The sequence below is a fragment of the Eriocheir sinensis genome, unplaced genomic scaffold (genome assembly GCF_024679095.1).
Source record: "Eriocheir sinensis breed Jianghai 21 unplaced genomic scaffold, ASM2467909v1 Scaffold1472, whole genome shotgun sequence".
NCBI lineage: Eukaryota > Metazoa > Arthropoda > Malacostraca > Decapoda > Varunidae > Eriocheir > Eriocheir sinensis.
In genome coordinates, this window is record NW_026110820.1 from 30,134 (window position 1) to 45,000 (window position 14,867).

At 41.8% G+C, this 14,867-nt stretch overlaps 1 protein-coding gene across 3 annotated transcripts in view; it reads left to right on the forward strand.

The window, feature by feature from the left end:
• LOC126990175 (uncharacterized) overlaps window positions 1-14,867 on the forward strand; it is a 53,039-nt gene that overhangs the window by 15,135 nt on the left and 23,037 nt on the right. For 2 of the 3 annotated variants that reach the window (XM_050848729.1, XM_050848730.1), the window contains one exon: window positions 14,305-14,595. In XM_050848729.1, the coding sequence (XP_050704686.1) occupies window positions 14,305-14,595 (291 nt within the window). Of the gene's footprint in view, window positions 1-8,298; window positions 8,790-14,304; window positions 14,596-14,867 lie in introns of those variants that run through there. The other variant, XM_050848731.1, reaches the window with a different exon arrangement.

Below are 14,867 nucleotides of genomic sequence, written 5' to 3' on the forward strand. Positions count from 1 at the left end.
GTAAGGGAAGAGAAGGGGGAGTGGAGGGGAAGACAGTGAGGGTGGGTGTGGACGTGGGACTTTTCAAGGAGGGAAGGAAGGACAGAGAGAGAGAGAGAGAGAGAGAGAGAGAGAGAGAGAGAGAGAGAGAGAGAGAGAGTTAACAGTTGCAGTAGTGGTAAGAATGAGCCAATGATAATAAAAAATATATATAATTGCACATATGACAAAACGGATAAATAAATAAATAAATAAATTGATACACATTGTTGCCAAATTCTTCTTCATCTGCCAAGTTTTCATCATTTTTTCTCCCTTTGTCTCCGGTCCTCCACCTCACTCTTTCTTCACCTCTCTCCTTCTTTCCCTATCGTCTTCATTTACACACAAAGGAATCTGCGTCAGTGTTTCGTTTACGGAAAGACAGTAACCTTAGAATAGATGGAAGATTACACACACACACTCAAAAAAAAAAAATCCTTTTTACCATCCCTTGCTTTCCTCCTTCATTCCTTTCTGCCTTTCCTTCCTTCATATATATATATATATATATATATATATATATATATATATATATATATATATATATATATATATATATATATATATATATATATATATATATATATATATATATATATATATATATATATATATATATATATATATATATATATATATATATATATATATATATATATATATATCTATATATATATATATATATATATATATATAAAAACAAAGGATGGGATGCGTGAGGATTTCTTAGAAATTAATAGGCGACATCAGGTAAAAAAGTTTGGGACACTGATCTAGACTTTCCTTTGCAATCATCCACTCTCTCTCTCTCTCTCTCTCTCTCTGTGGAAGGTTAAATATACGCTAATTATTTTCTTGCCCTCCACTGCTAACTTTTTTTTAATTAAGACGGAAAATAAAGATTACAGTAGTAGTAGCAGTCGTAGTAGTCGTAATTCAGCTCATGTAGGTTTGTCTATTTATATTATATTATTGATTTAGCAAGTATTGTGCTCTCTAAAAGTGAGTCCAGTTCAGTGCGGTGCGATAACTGCGACCTTCAGTACTGCCGGAGTGCTGACGTAAGGACAGAGACCATATGACACGCACAGGGGGGGCGGACGTACGATATACCCCCTACCCCGCCCCGCTACACACACACATACACACACACCTAACCAGCAGTATCCACCTCGCTGTCAGCGTACGTTACTGATAAGACAGCCAGGGGGGAGCGATAACGAAATTTCCACAAGGCCATGAACTGCAGGGGACTGATACTGAGAGAGAGAGAGAGAGAGAGAGAGAGAGAGAGAGAGAGAGAGAGAGAGAGATTTACATAGATTTACATAGAAAATCAGACCACACAGACCCCATGGTCCAGACTTGGTGGTCTGTCCTTAAACCTAAGTGATTTTACATTAATCAGAAGACTCCAAAACGTTGCACTTCTACTCTAGTTGATATTAAGTTGAAGGAAGTGACGGTCGAGCTTATTTTTGAAGGAGTCAATCGTGTTACACTGGACCACTGATGGTGGGAGCTTATTCCATTCTCGCACTACAACGTTGGTGAAGAAAAATTTGGTGCAGTCTGAATTTACTTGTCTATATCTGAGTTTTACGCCATTGTTCCTCGTGCGCAAAGTGTCATCGATCATAAACAATGTTGATCTGTCTACATTCGTGAAACCATTAAGTATTTTAAAACATTCGATCAATTTTCCTCGGAGGCGACGTTTCTCAAGAGAGAACATGTTAAGGGTAGAAAGCCTTTCTTCGTAGGATTTGTTGCGCAAGGAAGGGATAATTTTCGTTGCCCGACGCTGAACACCTTCTAATTTAGCAATATCCTTTGCATGGTGGGGAGACTAAAACTGTACCGCATATTCCAAGTGGGGTCTGACTAAACTGTTGTAGAGCGGGAGTATTACATCTTTATTCTTAAATAAAAAGTTTCTTTTAATGAAGCCCAACATTCTGTTCGCTTTATTTGCTGCATCGATGCATTGCTGTGAGAATTTGAGGTTTGACGCTATTTTGATCCCCAAGTCCTTGACGCATTGAACGCTTTTGAGTTTAACGCCGCGCATTTCGTAATCAAACTTCTCATTCCTCGTTCCAACTTGAAGGACCTGGCACTTGTCTACGTTAAAGGGCATCTCCCATCTATCCGACCAAGCTGAAATTTTGTGCAAATCCTCTTGGAGGCTTTGCCTGTCTTCGTCAGTGAGAACCGAGTTACCAATCTTTGTGTCGTCTGCAAATTTACTAATGCGGTTATTGAGTCCAACATCCACGTCGTTGATGTAAATAATGAAGAGCACTGGGCCAAGAACCGAGCCCTGAGGGACGCCACTAGTGACCGGCGCCCACTCTGAGTTAAATCCGTCAATCACTACTCTTTGTTGTCTGTTGCTCAACCAATTCGCGATCCATTGGTTTACCTGACCGTTAATACCTATTTGCTTTAATTTGTAAAGTAATTTATGATGCGGGACTTTATCAAACGCTTTCTGGAAATCAAGATAGACTACGTCCAGTGATTTGGTTACGTCATAAACAGTGAAGAGGTCGTTATAAAGGGTTAATAGATTTGATAGGCAGGATCTTTTGTTTCGGAAGCCATGTTGTGAGTCCCTAATTAATGAGTGGCTTTCAAGGTAACTCACAATTTTGTCTCTAATTATGCCCTCAAGTAGCTTACCTACAACCGAAGTTAGACTAATGGGCCTGTAATTACCTGGTACTTTTTTGTCTCCTTTCTTAACAATCGGTGTCACGTTAGCCTTTTTCCAATCTGAAGGGACAATGCCTTGTCGCAAGGACATATTGAATACGGTTGTGAGGGAGGAGAGTATTTCGCTCTTTGTTTCTTTCAGCAGAGTTGGATATACTTTATCAGGTCCAGGACTTTTATTTGTTTTAAGTGATTTGAGGGCTTTAAGGACTTCATCGGGTTTTATTTCAAAGTTAGACAATGCATGCTCGGGATTTACATTAGTACTGGTGTTGGTGGTGGTGGTGGGAGGACTGTTATTATTAAACACCGAGGAAAAGTAATTATTTAATAGGTTTGCAACGTGTTGGCTGTCAGTCACTAGTGCACCGTCGCTGTTTGTTAAAGGTCCAATTCCACTTCTGATCGCCTTTCTGTTGTTTATGTAACTGAAGAAGGATTTCGGATTATTTTTACAGTTGGCTGCAATATTTTCTTCATATCTACGCTTTGCCTGATGCACTAATCTTTTTACTCGTCGCCTTGCATCATTGTAAAGTCTAATGTTTTCGGGCGTGCTTTGGTCTTTCTTTAACCTGTAAGACAATTTTCTCTCCTTGACTGAGTGTTTAATTTCGCTATTAAACCAAGGTGGACTGTTATTAGTGTTAATTCGCTTCTCGCACAAGGGGACAAATGTGTCCTGCTGAGTGAGTAAGTGATTTTTAAAGTTTAGCCAGGCGTCCTCTGCATTGCCGTCATCTGATAGTTGCATATCAGTTTTCGTCGGATTTCTACGAAGTTGGCTCTTTTGAAATTGGGCACCTTAACTTTATTTTCAGTCACCGATGTTTGAGCTCTAATGTCAACGCGCACTAGTTTATGATCGCAGGAACCGAGGTGTTCTCCTACCGTGACATTACTGACTAGGTTATCTTGGGTCGCTATAACAAGGTCAAGTATGTTATTTTGTCGAGTTGGTTCAGAAACCATTTGGCTTAGATAATTTTCCTCTAGAAATTCGATCATTCTATGGGACTCACCTTCTGTACCCGACAGTGTCGCCCAGTCGATATGGGGGAGGTTAAAGTCTCCTAGTATCAGTGAGTCGCTGTTATTAAGTGACTGCCTTAAGACGTTGTACATTTCAAGATCGCCATCAAGTGATTGCCCCGGAGGCCTGTAAGTGACAGATATATTTAAATTGACTTTTGCAATGTTTACTCGCACGCACAAATGTTCAACGTTACTGTTTCTTGGTGTTTTGTCAGTAGGTTGCAAGTAGCTTTTGACAAAAAGGGCGACACCACCCCCTCTACGGTTTACACGATCATTGTTGAAGAATCTGTAGCCATCTATTTGACTAGGCTTTCTTTTGTAAGAGTTATGGGGATCTCCAAGGGTAGTTAAATGAATCTGGTGGCAATTTGACCATTCTCCTGAACCATGAACCTAAAATACGATTGTTCACCTTTTCGGCCTTAGGAAATAGTTGATGGAAGAGGCGGTGGAAGCGACTGGGAATACCGACCTTTGCTCCTCTTCCCAAACATTGATCCAGTCTTGGCACAATGCTGCGTCACTACACTAGCCATGCACGCACAGATATCACGTGTTGCCGGCACGAAGAAGGGGACTGGCGCTTAGTGTTATCGGGTGCCTTATTGATATTGTGGCAAGGTCGGCTAGAATAGGTTAAGGCGCTGAACACTGGACCTTAACGCCATGCACTCGTACGCAGTCCCGTAGGAAATGAGAGAGAGAGAGAGAGAGAGAGAGAGAGAGAGAGAGAGAGAGAGAGAGAGAGAGAGAGAGAGAGAGTCAACGTATGGTAGAGTGATATCAAGTCCAAAGAAAAATGTAAAAGGAGAAAAGATAAAAGGAAGAGATTTTTTTTAAAGGAAAACAGAAATGAAGGGGAGAGAGAGAGAGAGAGAGAGAGAGAGAGAGAGAGAGAGAGAGAGAGAGAGAGAGAGAGCATAAAAATAAAAGAATAGAAAAATAAGGACGTAGAAATTGAGAGAGAGAGAGAGAGAGAGAGAGAGAGATATGAAGTAGCTGTAGAGGACAATTTGATGACTACGTAGATGAAATAGAAGAAACATTGAAAGGGGGGAAGTTAAAAAATGGAAAGGATTCTGAAAGGGAAGACACGTGGAGAGAGAGAGAGAGAGAGAGAGAGAGAGAGAGAGAGAGAGAGAGAGAAAGGCCAAAAGGGTAAGTGGTTTCAAGGCCTCCTCCCCAGCCTGGTAACAGTGATGACGGCGGCGGTGGCGGGGGAGTGAGGGCGGCGCCGATCTGCCTTACATAACCTAACCGCACGTGCAGCCTATCTTTTTGTCCCTTTTTTAAATCGGTATTTGGCCCAAGGGAAAGGTAGGGGATGGGTGATATATTGGTAAAGGAGGGTAAAGGAAAAGAAGAGGAATCTTATATTGAAAGGAAAGGGAGAAAAGGGAAGGAATGAAGTAATTGGGTAAAGAAGGTAAGGGAAAGGAAGGGAAGAGATAAGGTTGAAGGGTAAAGAGGGTAAGGGAGAGGCAAGATGAAGGAAGGAAAAAAAAGAGAAGTGATAATATAAACGGGAAAGGAGGGAAGGGGAAGGTTAGAATGAAGGGAAGGAGAAAGGAAGGAGGGAAAGTAACGATGGAGAAAGGAAGGGGAGGAAAGTTAAGGAATGGGTGATATAATTGGAAAAAAAGGGAAATAAGGAGAAAGGGAAGGTAGAGGAAGAGATGGGGAAGATCAGAATAGAGAAAAGGGAAGGAGGGTTAGGGAAGGGAAGTTAAGGGGTGTGATAGAAAGGGAAATTAAAGGGAATGAAGGGTAAGGAAGGTTAAAGAGATGGAGGTTAAAATGAAGGGAAATTAAAAGAGGGTAAGGATAAGGAAGAAAGAAAAATGAAGGAAGGAAAGGGAAGAGATTAAGTAGTGCGGTGAATTGAGGAGAATGAAAGGGAGAGGATACAGTGAAATGAAGGAAGGGAAAGAAAATAGGAGGAGAAAAGAGAAGATAAGATTATTACAGGGGGAGGAAAACAGAGAAAGGGAAAAGGTTAAGAAAAGTAAAGAAAACGAAGGGAAACGAAAGGAAATATCAAAGGAGGAAAGGGAATGAAAAGAAAGGGGAAGGAAAGAGAAAGAATAGTGAAATTAAAACATATGAAAGTGAATGGACAGGGATAAAAGGAAAGGGAAAGAAAGGGATGGAGAGGGAAAAGAAAAGTAGAATATCGTAAGTGGAAAGGGAAGGGAAAGAACAGGTGGAAGGGAAGAAGGGGTTGTGTGTAGATATATGGGAGGGAGGGGAAGGGGAAGGGAAAGTAATTGAAGTTAAGGAAAAAAGGTAAAGAGGGAAAAGGGGAAGTAAATGAAGAGTAAGGGGTAGGAAAAATACGTGAAGAGGAAAAAAAGGAAGGGATGGAGAGGAGTAGAGAATTTGTATGGGGAGGAAAGGGAAGGGAAAATACATAAAGTGGGAACAGGGTGAGGAAAAAGAAAAGGTTAGGACATAGGGAGAGAAAAATAACCTAAGAGGGGAAAGGGGGAAAGGATAGGGAGATGGAGTAGGGAAAATTACGGGAAGGAAAGGAAAGGGAGAGTACGTGAGGAGGGACAAGGGAAAAAAAGAAGAGATAGAGAGGAGTAGAGGAAATGAACGGAGAAAAGGAATGAAGGGAAAAGGATGAGAATAGGAAAATAGTAATGGGAGGAAGAAAAAGGACATGTGAGGAAGGGAAGAGATGGAAAGGAAAGGGAAGGGGAACGGATGGGAATAGGAAGGGGAGAAAAAGGACGTGTTATTAGTGGAAGGGTGAAGGAGGAAAAACAAGGAAAGTTGGAATAGAGAAAATGTATGGAAAGTGAAGGGGAAAGGATGGGAATGGAAGGGAAGAAGAGAAACATGTAAGGAGGGGAAGGGTGAAAAAGGGAGGAGAGGTGGGATAGGGAAAATGTATGAAATGGGGAATAGGAAGGGAAGATGAAGGACATGTAAGGAGGGGAAGGGAGAAGGAAAGGTGGGATAGGGAAAATGGATGGGAAGGGAAGAAGGACATGTAAGGAGGGAAAAGGAGAAGATGGAGAGGTGAAGAGTAGAGATGCTGATTGGAAAGGAATGGGTGGGGGAAGGGGAGGGGAGGGGAGGAAGGGTGGATGAGTGCGTGTCTAGACGAGAGGATAAAGATATATTTAGTACGTAGGTTGAGAGAGAGAGAGAGAGAGAGAGAGAGTTATTCAGTGTGTGTGTATACCCAAAATGTGATGGATGATGCTATGTAAATTCTCTCTCTCTCTCTCTCTCTCTCCTGGCAGGTAACTCAGGTGTTGTCTTAAAAATGGCATTGTTGTTGTCTTACTACTACTATTATTAGTAATAGTAGTAGTAGTAGTAGTAGGGTTTACGGGTAGGCGGTGGCTGAGTGGTAGCGTGCTGGGCCCACATTCACCGCGTGATGGACGACGCGAGTTCGAATCCCCACGCTACCACCTCGGATTTTTCAGTCACCGCCGAGTGGCTTAAAACTACCCACATGCTGTCCTGAAGACCACCCATCAACCCGGACTCTGGAGGAAACCGTCCAAATTAATCAAGAACGAGTTCCGGGGGGCAGCATGAGCCAAGAGAAGATGGCGCCATTATAAACACTTGCCTGCGCCATGACGGGCTGGGGCCGACTACCATCTAGCCCCCTCAATCAAGCCTTCCGGCGCTATAGGCGTAGACGTAAAAAAAGAAAAAAAAAGTAGTATCATCATTACCTTTATTTTTTATCTAAAGGTTGATTGCTATACATTACCACCACCACTATTACCGCCACTATTACCACTACCACTACTATTTCTTCTGCTGCTGTTGCTACCACCATCACCACCACTGTTACTTACTGCTCTCCTCCTCCTCCTCCTCCTCCTCCTTAGGCAAGACCTGTTTTGTAGCTCATTTTCCTCCTCCTCCTCTTCTTTTTCTACCTTGACAGTGGTCAGACTGGCGCCAGAGAGAGAGAGAGAGAGAGAGAGAGAGAGAAAGAGAGAGAGAGAGAGAGAGAGGGGGTCAACTGATTAAGATTAGTAATGTAAGGAAGATAATAGATTTTGGTGAGAGAGGGAGAGGTGTATCCCAAACTCATTAACCTTTCCAACATGATAATGATTCTCTCTCTCTCTCTCTCTCTCTCTCTCTCATCTGGCAAGGATTCCTTATGTAAAAAAAATACACGTGGAGAGAGAGAGAGAGAGAGAGAGAGAGAGAGAGAGAGAGAGAGTAACCCATCAATAGGTTGGAGGAGGAGGAGGAGGGAGAAGAGGAGAAAGAGATGATGGTGCCAGAAACAGTACGCTTGAGAAATGATGATGATGATTAGGAGGAGGAAGAATACTAATAAGAAAACGAAGAATAGGGAGATGGAGAGCGTGAAAATAATAGGGAGAAGAGAAGGAAGAGTTCAATAGGTACGTACAATGTTGCCAGGCGGAGCAATGGGGAGAGTGAGAGGAGGAGGAGGAGCCAACCAATAGGGAGAGCGGAATAGGGAGTAGGGAGGAGCGAAGGTATATAAGAGAGTGCAGCAGCGGCGTGGCTCCAGATACCAAGTACACAGCGAGGAGAGAGGACGGAGATTGTACTCCGGGCTACGGCCCTTCACCACCACCACCACCACCCTCACTATAACAACACCATAACAAGAAGAAAGTTGAGGGAAGCACAGAGGAATTACAAAGCTTAACCTCCTTAAAACTACCGAAGCAAAGCGAGTAAAGAAGAAAAGGAGGATTACATAAGACGATCGGAAATTAGAAAGCGAAAAAAGGAGAAAGTCAGACGGGAAACAAGAGGAAAAAGACAAAATAAGAAAGAAAGAAACGAGGAAATCATATCACAGGAAAACAAGCGAGTAAGAAAGTGAAAAACAAGGAAACGAAACAAATAGTATTATACAAGAAGCAAGACGAACAAGAAGAGTAATCAAGGCTTATCCAAGAGTTTTCTGAAGAGTAGCATCTTCGGATAGGCCAGCGAGATGGAAGCCCTTGCCAGATCATTGTCCAGCATCCCACGCGTCGCATCCCTCTGTAAGCCAGCCGTCTGTCTTTCTGTTAAGCTGTCTGTCTAGTCTGTTCCGTCTGCTGTCCATCTGCTTATATGTCTGTTTTTGTTTGTCTTCATCCTTTCATTCTTCAACTTGCCTGGCCTTCAATCCGTCTGTCTGTCTATTTGGCTGTCTGTCTGGTTTTGTTTGTTTTCACCCATTCATCTTTCAACTTGTCTGTCTGTGCCTGTCCATTCGTCTCTCCGTCTGTCCTTGTGTCCATCTTACTGTCTCTTATCCAGCTGTATGTGTTTGTGTTCGTCTGTCTGTTTATCCATTCTCTTGTTTTGTTCATCTGTTAGTCATCCATTTTTTCCCTCTTCCCCTTTCTTCTTTTCTCCATTTTTTCCCCTTCTTCCTCATCCTTCTCAATCATCCTCGTTCTTCGTTTTCTCTCCCTCTCATCATCTCTGTATTTCCTCACCCTTTTAATCCTCTTACTCATTCTTCTATTTCTCTTCTTCATCCTTCTAATCTTTTAACTCATCCTTTTCCTCTTCCTCAGCCTTCTTTTCCTTTCTTCCTCCTTCTATTCCTTCATTTTCTCTCCCTTTTCCTCATCCTTCTTTTCCTTTAATTCTCATCCTTCTTTTTCTGTCCCTCTCCTCCTCCTCTCCTTCCTTTTATTTCTTCATTTTCTCTCCCTTTTCCTCATCCTTCTTTTTCTGTCCCTCTCCTCCTCCTCTCCTTCCTTTTATTTCTTCATTTTCTCTTCCTTTTTCTCATGCTTATTTTCCTCTTTCTCATCTTTCTTTTCCTCTCTTCCTTCTTTATCTCCTCCTCCTCCTCGTGTCTCCCTCTTCCTCATTCTCCTTTACCTCTCATTCTCATCCGTTTTTTCCTCTCCCCTTCCTTCCATTCCTCTCCTCCTCGTGTCTCCCTCTTCCTCATCCGTTTTTTCCTCCCCCCTCTTCCTTCCATTCCTCTCCTCCTCCTCCTCCTCGTGTCTCCCTCTGCCTCATCCGTTTTTCCTCCTCCTCCTCCTCGTGTCTCCCTCTTCCTCATTCTTCTTTACCTCTCATTCTCATCCGTTTTTTCCTCTCCCCCTTCCTTCTGTACCTCTCCTCCTCCTCCTCCTCCACATCTTCAGTCTTTTTTTATTTTTGTTGTTTGTCTTTCTCGTGTCTTCCTCCTCTTCACCTCTTCACCTTGTCCTCCATTTACCTGGCTACCTACCTACTCACCTATCTACTTACCTGTTTAGCTGTCTCCTCGTCCTCCTTTCACCACTGTCTTTCGTCTCCTCGTCACCTGTTTCTTTTTTTTTTTTTTTTCTTTATACCTTATTTATTCGTTTGAGATTTGTGTTGTTACTTTTTTATTCATATGTCCTGCACTTTTTTACTATTACAACCCCAGTTTATCTATTAAATGTCTCCGTAACGAAACAGTGATATTATAGAAGGGGAAAGGGGAAGAAAGGGAGGTGGGAAGGAAAGTAGGAACATATTAAAACAGACATTAAAGAAGGGAAAAGGGAGAGAGGAAGGAAGGGAAAAGGGAGAGATAAAAGAAGGGAAAAGGGAGAGGAAGGAAGGGAAGCAGTAAAGAAAGGAAAAGGGAGAGAGGAAGGAAGGGAAAAGGGAGAGAGGAAGGAAGGGAAAAGGGAGAGAGGAAGAAAGGGAAAAGGGAGAGAGGAAGGAAGGGAAGCAGTAAAGAAGGGAAAAGGGAGAGAGGAAGGAAGGGAAAAGGGAGAGAGGAAGGAAGGGAAAAGGGAGAGAGGAAGGAAGGGAAAAGGGAGAGAGGAAGAAAAGGAAAAAGGAGAGAAGAAGGAAAAAGGGGGAGAATGGAGGGACGGGAGGAAGAAAGTCATGAACGTATTATGGAAGGAAAGAAAAAAAAATGAACGAAAGAAAGTGAAGCAAAGAAGGAAGGACTAAAGGCGAGAATGGAGGGAAAGAAGAAAGTCGAATGGAAAGGATGTTTGGAAGGAAAGGAAAAGGGAGGAGGAAGAGTATGAAAGGGAAGCAAGAAGGAAGGAATAAAGACAAGAATGGAGGGAAGGGAAGAAGAAAGTCATGAACGTAGTATTGAAGGAAAAGAAAACTGAACGAAAGAAAGTGAAGCAAAATAGGAAGGAAGGGACAGAAGGAAGAAACTCATATAGAAAGGACGTAGCGTGGAAGGAAAGAAAACGGGAACGAAGGAAAGGGAAGCAAAGGAGAAAGGGAGGGAGTGATGGAAATAAAGGAAGGAATAAAAGCGAGAATGAAGAGATGGAAGGAAAATAAGTCATAAAGAACAATATGGAAGGAAAGAAAAAAAAAAAAAAAGAAAGTGAAGCAAAGAAGGAACGGATAACGGCGAGATGGAAGGGACAGAAGGAAGAAAGTTATATAGAAAGGGAACGTAGGAAAGGGAAGCAAAGGAGAAAGGGAGGGGAGGAGGGAAAGAAAGTAGTATGAAGGAAAAGAAAGCCGGGACGAAGGAAAGGGAAGAATGAAGGAAGAAAGGAAGGGAGGGGTAAGGATGAAAGGAGAGGTAAATTAAACGAAAGAAAGGTAAGAAAATGGAAAGGAGGGAGGGAAGGGGTTGCATGGAAGGAAGGAAGGGAGGGAGGGAGGGGGTTGCATGAAAATAAAGGGAGGGAAAGGAAGGAAGAAATAGGGTGAGAAAGAAGGTAGGATTGAAAGAAAGAAAAATAACGAAAGAGAGGGAAGATCAGACGGAAGAATGAAGGGACGGAGGTAAGGTTAACATGCATCTACTCAATCAACCAGCCTACTTACTCAATCAAGGTGTTTATTGTTGAGAGGAAAATCACAGGTGTATGTCGTTATATTATGAATCTTAATTAAAAAGGTAAGATTTAAATCGACCAAATGATACTCTCTCTCTCTCTCTCTCTCTCTCTCTCTCTCTCTCTCTCTCTCTCTCTCTCTCTCTCTCTCTCTCTCTCTCTCTCTCCGGCCATCAGTTAGCGTCACTCTCGGCCTTGTAGTTGGCAGAGAGAGAGAGAGAGAATTTGACATTGCACATACCCACACCTTGCTGTATTCTCTCTCTCTCTCTCTCTCTCTCTCTCTCTCTCTCTCTCTCTCTCTCTCTCTCTGCGGGTGTCCCCAACTGATAATCTTATCTTTATTGACTCACAGTAGGTCTACGATTTCTCTCTCTCTCTCTCTCTCTCTCTCTCTCTCTCTCTCTCTCTCTCTCTCTCTCTCTCTCTCTCTCAGGGTTAATTCCTAACGAGGATAAGAATGTCAAGCATGCAGAGAGAGAGAGAGAGAGAGAGAGAGCAAGGAAGTTTGGTATTAAATGTATGTCGTAAGAGGTATTGAGTTTCCTAAATCTAGTTGTGGAATCTCTCTCTCTCTCTCTCTCTCTCTCTCTCTCTCTCTCTCTCTCTCTCTCTCTCTCTCTCTCTCTCTCTCTCAAGTGTACCGTAATAGGCTGTCCATTCACTTGCTTGATTTTTTTTATGAATGAAGGACAAGTCTATGAAGGCAGCCACCACCATCACCACCACCACCACCATCACCACCTCTACCACCACCACTGCCAGCACCACCTTTACCTCCACACCACTACCCTCAACCCCCAACCACCACCACCACCACCATTTCCATCACCACCACCACCTCTACCTGTCTTGAAGGCATACTTACCCGGCACAGGAGATATCACAAACTTAAAGAAGAAGAAAATTAAAGGCGATTAAAACTCAGTAATGTCGTTTCTTGGTTTGGTGGTGATTTTTGTTTGTCGTTTTTATTACTATATTTATTATCATTGCTGTTGTTACTATTACTAATAAATTAATGTGTTTATAACTACTACTTTTATCATATTTTCTTGTATATTGTTTCTTTACGTTTTAACTAAGTCCTGCTACCACAACTACTACTATATATTACTAGCTACTACTACTACTATGTATTAATAGCTACTACTACTACTATATATTACTAGCTACTACTACTACTATGTATTAATAGCTACTACTACTACTATGTATTAATAGCTACTACTACTACTATGTATTAATAGCTACTACTACTACTATGTATTAATAGCTACTACTACTACTATGTATTAATAGCTACTACTACTACTACTACTACTACTACTACTACTACTACTACTACTACTATATTACTACTACTACTACTATATATTACTAGCTACTACTACTATATTACTAGCTACTACTACTACTACTATATTACTAGCTACTACTACTACTACTATATTACTAGCTACTACTACTACTACTATATTACTAGCTACTACTACTACTACTATATTACTAGCTACTACTACTACTACTATATTACTAGCTACTACTACTACTACTACTACTACAACTGCTATATTGCTAGCTACTACAGCAACTGCTGTTATTACTGCTGGCTGTTGCTCTACTTACTGTGTTACTGGTTTGCTGCTACTACTACTATATTACTAGCTACTGCTGGTTTACTATATTACTAGCTACTACTACTACTATATGTTACTAGCTACTACTACTACTATATATTACTAGCTACTACTACTACTATATATTACTAGCTACTACTACTACTATATATTACTAGCTACTACTACTACTATATATTACTAGCTACTACTACTACTACCTACTACTATATATTACTAGCTACTACTACTATATATTACTAGCTACTACTATATATTACTAGCTACTACTACTATATATTACTAGCTACTACTACTACTATATATTACTAGCTACTACTACTACTATATATTACTAGCTACTACTACTATATATTACTAGCTACTACTACTACTATATATTACTAGCTACTACTACTACTATATATTACTAGCTACTACTACTACTACTACTATATATTACTAGCTACTACTACTACTATATATTACTAGCTACTACTACTACTATATATTACTAGCTACTACTACTACTATATATTACTAGCTACTACTACTACTATATATTACTAGCTACTACTACTACTACTATATATTACTAGCTACTACTACTACTATATATTACTAGCTACTACTACTACTACTATATTACTACCTACTACTACTATATTACTAGCTACTACTACTACTACTACTATATTACTAGCTACTACTACTATATATTACTAGCTACTACTACTACTACTATATATTACTAGCTACTACTACTACTACTACTATATATTACTAGCTACTACTACTACTATATATTACTACTACTACTATATATTACTAGCTACTACTACTACTATATATTACTAGCTACTACTACTATATATTACTAGCTACTACTACTACTACTACTATATATTACTAGCTACTACTACTACTACTATATATTACTAGCTACTACTACTACTATATATTACTAGCTACTACTACTACTACTACTACTACTACTACTACTACTACTATTATCCATACTAGGCTTGCTTGAGGGGCCTGGATGGTATTCGGCCCCAGCCCGTCATTGCGCAGGCAAGTGTTTATAGTGGCGCCATCTTTACTACTACTACTAACATAACCTTCTCGTATCTTTGCAGCGTGTGGGTACTGCAGCCAGCAACTCGCCCACTCCACCACCACCACCACCCGCCACCCCTGCCCTGGCGCCTCCCACAGCACCTCCCGGACCCCGCTCCCCTCCCCCAGCCACCAGCCCCTCTCGCACCCCCCCACCACCTCCCCGCCACGCCGCATCAACCGCCGCACCGAGCTGGACTTCGAAGAGCTCCGCGCCCTGCAGGTCGCCGGGGACATCGCGCTTATTGATGTGAGGGACACGCAGGAACTGGAGAACTACGGAGAGATTCCCGGCTCGCTCCACATCCCCCGTAAGTGTTGACCTTCCTTTGACCCGGGACCTTTACCCCTTCCCTTCATTCCTCCCTTATTGTCTGTTCCTTCCCCTCTCTTCCTGTTTTCTCTGTATTTTCCTTTCCTTTCTTTCTCAACCCCCTTCCTCCTCCTCCTGTTTTTATGTTCTCCTCCTCCTCCTCCTCTTTCCTTCGTCCTCCTCCTCCTCTCCCTTCTTTCCCTCTCCTCTTACCTCCTCTCCCCCCCTTCTCACTCTCCTATCCTGTATCTCCTTTCCCTCCTTTGACCT